The following is an 8,840-nucleotide window of genomic DNA, read 5'->3' as shown; positions in this document are numbered from 1 at the left end:
TAAGTCTGATGGCAATAATGCTAGTATTATCACCACATGGCAAATAAATGATGGGAAGGTGATGGCTGCCATGGTTAATAGCATTAAACAGTCCATGATTATGAGTCTTAGAAAGTTTAAAACAGCTAAGCAAATATGGTCTGCTCTACAACAGCGTTATGTTCAGGACAGTGGTGCTCTTCTCCATAATCTCATGCAGCAAATTCATGTCATTGAGCAAGGTGATATGTCTATTGATGACTATTATTCTGCTTATGACCGTTTGATGGGTTCATTGACTTCCATGGTGAATGAGTGCACAGCAGCTGACTGCCCAGCTTACAAATTCATTGACAGATTTCTGACATATCGTTTTGTCATGGGAGTGAAGCCAGAATTTGATTCCATTCGTACTCGGCTGCTTCATAATTCATCTACTTTAACTATGGACCAAGCCTTGGCTGAATTACTTGCTGAAGAGACACGCCTGCAGTCTATGTCTTCTTTATCCACTGTGACAATGCCCCATAGTGTGCTGGCAGCCTCTCAGCGGATCACTGTACCTAGAGGTACATCTTCAGAGCCATGTAAGCATTGTGGCAAGACTACTCATCTCTCGACAAATTGTTTTTCTGCATATCCTGAGAAGCTAGCTGAGTATCGTGCCCGTCGAGCTTCTCGTGCTGCTCGTGGCCGTGGTACCTCTTTTCCTACTAGAGATGGTCCTGGTAGCCGAGGTACCTCTTCTACTGCTCGAGATGGTTCTGTCTCTGTTGCTGCTGCTTCCTCTGTTGATGCCTCTCAGTCGGCTTGGGTTCTTGATTCCGGGGCCTCCTTTCACGTGACATCTGATCAGTCTCAGTTGGTTACTTGCAAGCCCATCACTGACGGTGCCTCTATTCAGACAGCTGATGGTACATCCTGTTATATCACTCATCAGGGTTCTCTTTGTAATACCAAATTTTCTGTCCCTGATGTTTCTTTTGTACCTACGTTGTCCATGAATCTTCTTTCAGTGGGGCAAATTGCTGATCATAATTGCTTTATTGGCTTTGATGACTCATCTTGCTTTATTCAGGATCGTCAAAGCGGGATTGTGATTGGGACTGGCCATCGCCGTAGAGGTGCTTCTAGCCTCTACATTTTGGACACCCTGCGTCTTCCTTCTTCCGATGCTCGTGTGTCATCTGTTTCATCATCATCTCCATCCTCCTTCACAAAGTGGCATCATCGACTTGGTCACCTCTGCGGGTCTCGCTTGTCCACATTAGTACATCAGGGCTATTTAGGTCATACATCTGTCGACTCTAACTTTCATTGTAAGGGTTGTAAGCTTGGAAAACAGATTCAACTTCCCTATCCTTCTAGTGTCTCTCACTCTGCTAAACCCTTTGATCTTATTCACTCAGATGTATGGGGCCCAGCTCCTTTTGCTACTAAAGGTGGCCATAAATATTATGTTATCTTCGTTGATGATCACTCTCGATACACTTGGCTCTACCTCATGAAACACCGGTCCCAATTATATTCTATTTATCAGTCTTTCACTTGCATGGTTCATACTCAATTTTCCACCTCCATTAAAATTTTTCGTTCTGACTCTGGTGGAGAATATTTGTCTGACCTTTTTCGCCAGTTTCTGATCTCTGAAGGTACTCTTCCTCAGCTCTCATGCCCTGGAGCCCATCCTCAAAATGGTGTAGCTGAACGCAAACATCGTCATATCATTGAAACTGCTAGGACTCTTCTAATCGCCTCCTTTGTTCCCTCTCACTTTTGGGGGGAAGCGGTCTCAACATCTGTTTATCTTATTAATCGACAACCATCATCCAAACTATCTGGTAAGTGTCCTGGTGAAGTTCTTTTTGGCACTCCTCCTCGCTATGATCATCTTCGGGTGTTTGGATGTACCTGCTATGTTTTGCTTCCATCTCGTGAGCGCACTAAGTTGACAGCTCAGTCGGCTGAATGTGTTTTTCTAGGATATAGTCCTGAGCATAAGGGTTATCGTTGTTATGATCCTTCCACTCGTCGCATGCGTATCTCTCGTGATGTGACATTTGTTGAGGATCGTCCTTTCTTTTATAGCCCTTCTACCCATTCATCATCTTCTTCTACAGCATCTACATCCTTTCTTTACCTTCCTCCTATTTTATCCAGTGATGATCCACCTTCGTCTACACCCGCTGCTCTTGATGACACTACGCCACCTCCTAATGACCCTCCACCAATCCCATCTCCACCATGTAAACCACCCATAACACGTGTTTACACGCGTCGCTCTACCACTCATCTTCAGCCTCCACCCAGTCCATCTTCCTCGGCCAGTCCCGATGCTCCTGTTTTGGCTGATTCTAATACTCCTGATGAGTTACAGGTTGGGTCTAGCTACAATCTGCGTGATCGCGCCAATATTCAGCCACCTGATAAATTGGGATTTCCATGTGCAAGTGCTATTCTTGATGAGCCATCTACTTATCATGAGGCTTCTATCATTCCGGAATGGCAGGCTGCTATGTCTGAGGAGCTCGCTGCACTTGAGCGCACAGGTACTTGGGATATTGTTCCATTACCACCTCATACAGTCCCTATCACATGCAAATGGGTCTTCAAAGTTAAAACCAAATCTGATGGTTCTATTGAGCGATATAAAGCTCGTCTGGTTGCCCGAGGTTTTCAGCAGACTCAAGGCTGTGATTATGATGAGACTTTTGCTCCTGTTGCTCACATGACCACGGTTCGTACTCTGATTGCCGTTGCGTCATGCGCCAAGTATTGTATTCCTCATTCAAGGTAACACCATTTAATTAATTATAACATGACTACTGGTCATTTCATTTTTTATCCAAATTCTCATACACTTCCTTAAAACATAAACAAACTGAATGTTTATGACAAAAAAATGATTAGAGTTTAGACATGCATGATGATGAGATTGTTAAGAATATATATGCATTACAGATCAAGCTTGCACATCCTAATATGCAATTATGCATTAGCTCAAGCATTATAACGCTACTTTTAGCATCAGCCATGCATGTTATTTAGGGCCTATTTGTAACATAGGAATTTGAATGAAATAGTTCGATTTCTGCGTTTCACTCTACCTCTGTTTAATCAGTTTGATTCAACTGACTCATAGTATTTCTCATTTTCAAGGTACTTTATCGTAATTGATGATATATGGAACACCCAAGCATGGAAGACAATTAAATGTGCATTGATTGAGAATACTTGTGGTAGTAGGATACTAGTGACTACAAGAATTGTTACTATTGCAAAATCGTGTTGCTCTCCTCACCATGGTACTGTTTATGAATTAAGGCCACTAAATGAAGCTGACTCCATCAGTTTATTTTATAAACGGATTTTTGGCTCAGAAGATCTGTGCCCAAGCAACCTCAAAGACGTTGCAACTGAAATCATTAAAAAGTGTGGTGGACTGCCATTGGCAATAATTACTATGGCTAGTCTAATGACTACTAAATTAGACAGTAGGGAAGAATGGGTGAGTGTTTGTAATTCGATTGGTCTGGGGCTCCAAAATTACAGAGTGGAAGAAATAGAAAGGATTTTATCCCTAAGTTACAATGATCTTCCCTACCATTTGAAGACATGCTTATTGTATCTAAGCATGTATCCAGAAGACTACAAGGTTGACATGTTTCAGCTTGTAAGGCGATGGATAGCAGAAGGATTCGTGAAGGTCGAGAGTGGGAGAAGTTTAGTGGATGAAGGGAAAAGCTATTTTAATGAACTTATCAACAGAAGTTTGATCCAACCAGTAAGTATTGGACTTGATGGTCAAGCAACAGCATGTCGTGTGCATGATATGATTCTTGATCTCATTGTATCCAAGGCAGTCGAAGAAAATTTTATCACTCCTATTGGTGACCCAATGCAAACACTGGTCTCCCAAGAAAAGGTTCGCCGACTCTCAATTGACTACCGTGCTCCAGAAGCTGTGATGTCACAGTCATCCTTGATATTTTCACATGCTCGATCTCTTAGCGTATTTGGATACTCTGAAAAGATGCTTTCTATTTCAAACTGCCAAGCCCTGAGAGTGTTGGATCTAGAGAGCAGCGTGAAATTGCAAAACTGTTATCTTCAGAACATAGGAGATCTGTTTCAGCTGAGGTACCTACGGATTGCAGCAAGTAGCATCACACGTCTTCCGGAACAGATAGGAGAGCTACAATATTTGGAAACATTGGACCTGCGTCGTACATGGATAAGAAAATTGCCGGCAAGCATTGTTAAACTACGCCGGTTGATTTTTCTATTGGTTAACGGTTCGCAATTACCGGAGGGTGTGAGGAACTTGCAATTTTTGGAGGAACTTTCAGGTGTATCGATGTATAATGAATGCTCAAAAGATTCTTTGCAGGAGTTGGGCAGTCTGACCAACCTGAGAACTCTTCGACTAACTTGGCACATTAGTGACTCACGCAGTGACAGAGCAGCTTACACAGATATCTTGGCTTCGTCACTTGGCAAACTTGTTAGTTCCAGACTTCGGTTTTTGTGTATTGTCAGGTGGCCTGGTTCTGCGGATATCCCTCTTGATTCTTGGTCCTCACCACCTCATCTCCTCCGGGAGTTATATGTTCCTGGGTGCTGCTTTCAAAGGATCCCAGAGTGGATGACCTCAATGGCCAATCTCTACAGGCTGAGCATCAGGGTTAAGCAAGTGACGCAGGAGATCCTCCATATCCTTGGTGCCTTACCTGCACTGCTAGACCTAGAGCTACGATCAGAAGCTGCAGATGAACCCATGGAAATGCTGAGTTTTTGCAACAGTCAATTTCGATGCATGAAGATCTTCCGCTTGTATGGGCCCATCATGGGTCTGATGTTTGAGGATGGAGCCATGCCAGAGCTTGAAGCATTATCAATTGAAATCAGAGCGTGCCAGGTACAATCTGCATTTGCTGGTCATCCTGACCTTGGTATCCATCACCTCACTTCACTCAGGGATCTCAATGTCTGGATTAATTGTGGAGGGGCTAGACTTCAAGAGGTGGAGGTACTAGAGGTGGCCATCTCGGATGCAGTCAATCTAATTTCCAACCATCCGAAACTATATTTCCATAGAGACAACCAAGAGGAGATGGTGAAGGATGACACCATCATGCCATGCAACTAGAAACAGGTATGCACTTTTTTTTGGCTGGAAAGGCAGGAAGTGGGAAGAAGAACCCTACTGATATTTTTCATTATTGGTGTAAAGAAGGTTTGTACAGGCACAAAAGAAAATAAAATTGTATACTCCTTAGAGAATTACAAGAACATCATGTCCCAAGCAAAAGAGGAAAGATGTCACCATGAGGGATGGAAAGAGATATCCACTTGACAAGAAATACTAAATGGACCGTTTGGGGTCAGATGACCTGATCCACACCTTCCCATGCAGAAGGAAACCCATGGGTGAAATCAGAAGTAGTCTGCTGTTGTCTGGATACTTGGCAACACTTCATTTCTTAGTGAAGTAGAGTCTACATACGATTAATTTTGTTTGCCAAGAACTTTCTCATTTATGTATTACTTTGAGTTGTTCAGTTCTATATGTGGGACAACTCTGTTATTTCCTCTGCTCCAAGAACTGGATTCTATCATGCTCAACCAGTCATAGAGCACCCGTGTTCATCTATTTTGCCGTGCAAATTGTAATAACCTACAATGAAAGTATTGGTGTATTCCACCCCTCCCCCTTACGTCGGGCAGCAATTCCTTTGACCGGATGCCCCCGAATTGCTTCACCACCTGATCTGATTAATATGAGTATCTGGAGTCAATGCAAGGATTGTGCGCATATATATACACACACACACGACGAGACTAAAATGCAACAAGGTGCATTTGCTATAGCAAATGCACAGACCCTGGGAGCGCGCGCCCAGGGACAACCAACCCGCAGCAGTGCATCGCGGCCTGGCCCTTGGCAGTGCGAGCCCATCTGACCCTAGCGCCCCGCCAGTTGCAACTGACGGTTGCAACCTGGCAGCGAGGGCGGTTGCAGCGCGGGACCACCTGGCGCCCTCCCCCCCCACCCCCCACCCCCCACCGATGCGCCGGTTGCAACCCGAAAAGCGGGGCAGTTGCATCACGCGCCAAATTGCAAATGCAGGAGAGAGTTAGTTGCAAACTTAAGTTGTGCTCGGTTGCAAACTTGTGGTGTGCATCACGCGCCAATCGCAACGTCACGAACAGGGGCAGGTGCAAAGTTGGCTGTCGGGAGGAGAGATGTCTTCACATCCGGGCAAAATAAAAAAGGGAGCGCATGTTTTGAATAGATCGAGGAAAACCTGAAATGCCCCACCCCCCAATCTCGTCCAGACCAAAAAAGCACTTGCCGCCACCGCTACCGCCGCCCCCAATCTCGACGGGATCCAACTGCGTTGATGGCTCCGCCGTTGCTAATCCAGCATGGATCCCCCCTCCCCCCAGCGATCCCCCCGGATTTCCATGCGCTGGTTCGTGTGGTTGTGCTCCAGGGTAACTTGTTGACGGGCGGATCTCAGTCCGAGGTGGGAGGCAAGCCTACGCCACCGCCGAGGATGTCATCGACCCTCGTCCTTCCCCCGATGACGACGCCTACTGCTATACCAGCTCCTGCGGCAAGCGCGGATGTCCCTTGGCGAATTCTCGACGAGGACGAATTTGCTGATCCCCTACATCACACGACGCCGCTGACGCCGCCCACCACAGTTCCTCCAGGGGCGTTGCAGACTCCAGATGCTGCACAGATTATCTACCCAGTAAGCACTCTGCCCCCTGTGCCGTGTGTGATGTGAAGAAATCCGTTTCTGTGGCTGTGAAACAGGATGGAGGGGATTACAATTGTGTGCTATGTCGGGGGTGCAGCCTTGGGGAGGGAGGGGGTTGTGGTTGCAAGTGGTGGGTGTTTTGAAACCTTGTGGGGCGACTGGTTGCAAGTTTAGCCATGGGCGGTAGCAACACACTTTGTACTAGGGTTGCAACAGGGATTATTGTGGGGGGCGGAAGTGCAACTTGGGATGTGTGCGTAGTGCAACCTGACAAAGTAGTTTGGTTGCAAACTGACAAGTAGTTTGGTTGCTACCTAACAAACATTGTGATTGCAGTAATATGTTTTTCATCAATTTATTAAAATTTCCACCCGTGTTCTGTATTGTTATTTTCACAGGATTCAAATATAGCTCCTGTGTTTGTGCTGGGAGTGAGGCAGGTATTCCCTACAATGAATGATGCTTACGACTTTTACAAAGATTATTGTAAGATAGCCAGGTTCAGTTTAAGGACTGACAGGACTAGCAAAGAAACAAGCCACTGGGTCTGCTCCAGGAGAGGGTGGCATGAAAGCAAAGCGGGGGAGGTGCCAAACAAGACTGAAAAAGGGTTAAAAAGGTGCGGCTGCCCTGCATATGTCAAAGTTAAGGAGGACAAGAAGCGGAAGCTATGGTACTTTGACCATGTACAGGAAGCCCACGACCACAAACTGGAACCATCTCCAAGAATGACAAGGTACATGCACGCCCATAAAAATATGGAAGAGGTCATGTGTGACATATTTAATATAATGACAAGAAATTGGGTTGCCCATCAGGCGGCATTGAATGTGATGGCGGATTTGTATGATGGTCGCCATATGTAGGGTTTCACAGAGAAGGACATCAAGAACATGTAGGTGCAGTTGTTTTTTCCCCACCATATCCGAATTGCAACATGCCGCTGAAAATTGGTCTAAAAAACAGTGTTCTATTATTTTTTTTAATGTTTGCTGGAAGGCGGAGAAAGCTAGGGTGGAAAGAGAGGATAATCTTAACAAACTTCTGCAATTCTTCAGGGAGTGTAAGGCGAACAACGAGTACTTCTACTAGGATGTAGATGCAGATCCAAAAACTGGGGTGCTGAAGAACATCTTCTGGAGCCATGCAAGCCGGAGGGCTGAATATAGGGATTTTGGAGATGTCATTACATTTGACACAACACACAAAACAAATAGTAAGGATATGCCGCTTGCCATGTTTGTTGGGGCCAACAATAACTTAAAGAATGTTACATTTGGACAAGCGCTGATTGGTGACGAATCTACTGGATCGTTCAAATGGTTGTTTGAGACCTTCATGGCATGCATGGGTGGTCGGCAGCCTCATGCCATCATGACAGGTGTGCCTTATTCCTTATCTAGTACCCTGATTGCAAACTTAATATTGGTTCGTTACAATATTATTGACTACTGCATTGCCATTGGTCTGTATTCCTGACGCTGTTCCCCCTTGGTTTATTGTCTGTTATCAGATGAGGATCTGGCTATGAGTCAGGAAATAGCGATGGTCTTTGACAAATCACAACATAGAAACTGCTACTGGCACATCATAAGGCCATGGGAGTTTGAGCTGGACCAGCTGTACACCCTCCACAAGAATAAGAACTTGAAAGAAAGATTAGAATCGTTGATAAATTATCCACTGGGGCCAACGCAATTCGAGGTCGAATGGCGGGAGCTAGTTGACGAATGTGGCATTGCTGATCACCCAGCAATAAAAGCCCTGTGGGATAAGAGGGAGAGATGGATTGCAGCTTACTTCAAGGGAATGTACTATGGTAGGATGACATCAACATAGAGGTCGGAAAGACAGAACAGGGTGCTCAAGGATGGCTTTGTTAGTGAAAGTACAAACCTGCACATGTTCGCTAAAAGGATGCTGGACTCACTTCAACATGTGGACCACATGGATGCTGGGGAGACACACTACACCCATGTAAGATTAAAGAAAAGAAAATCTTAATATGATAATTGCAATTGTTACTGCCACCTAGTTGCTCCATTGTTCATAGGCCGGGTGGAAAAGAAGACAAACATACTAAAAAAATGG

At 45.1% G+C, this 8,840-nt stretch overlaps 1 protein-coding gene across 1 annotated transcript; it reads left to right on the top strand.

Annotated features, from left to right (window-relative positions):
* Positions 1-6,566: 6,566 nt before the first annotated feature.
* On the top strand, positions 6,567-8,588 carry LOC112873124 (protein FAR1-RELATED SEQUENCE 5-like). Its single transcript, XM_025936144.1, has 4 exons — positions 6,567-6,740; positions 7,148-7,435; positions 7,842-8,130; positions 8,263-8,588. Exons 1-4 carry the CDS (start codon positions 6,567-6,569, stop codon positions 8,586-8,588), a joined length of 1,077 nt encoding a protein of 358 aa, XP_025791929.1.
* Positions 8,589-8,840: the final 252 nt, after the last annotated feature.

The sequence above is a fragment of the Panicum hallii genome, chromosome 9 (assembly GCF_002211085.1).
Source record: "Panicum hallii strain FIL2 chromosome 9, PHallii_v3.1, whole genome shotgun sequence".
NCBI lineage: Eukaryota > Viridiplantae > Streptophyta > Magnoliopsida > Poales > Poaceae > Panicum > Panicum hallii.
This window is presented reverse-complemented; position numbering and strand designations above follow the sequence as displayed.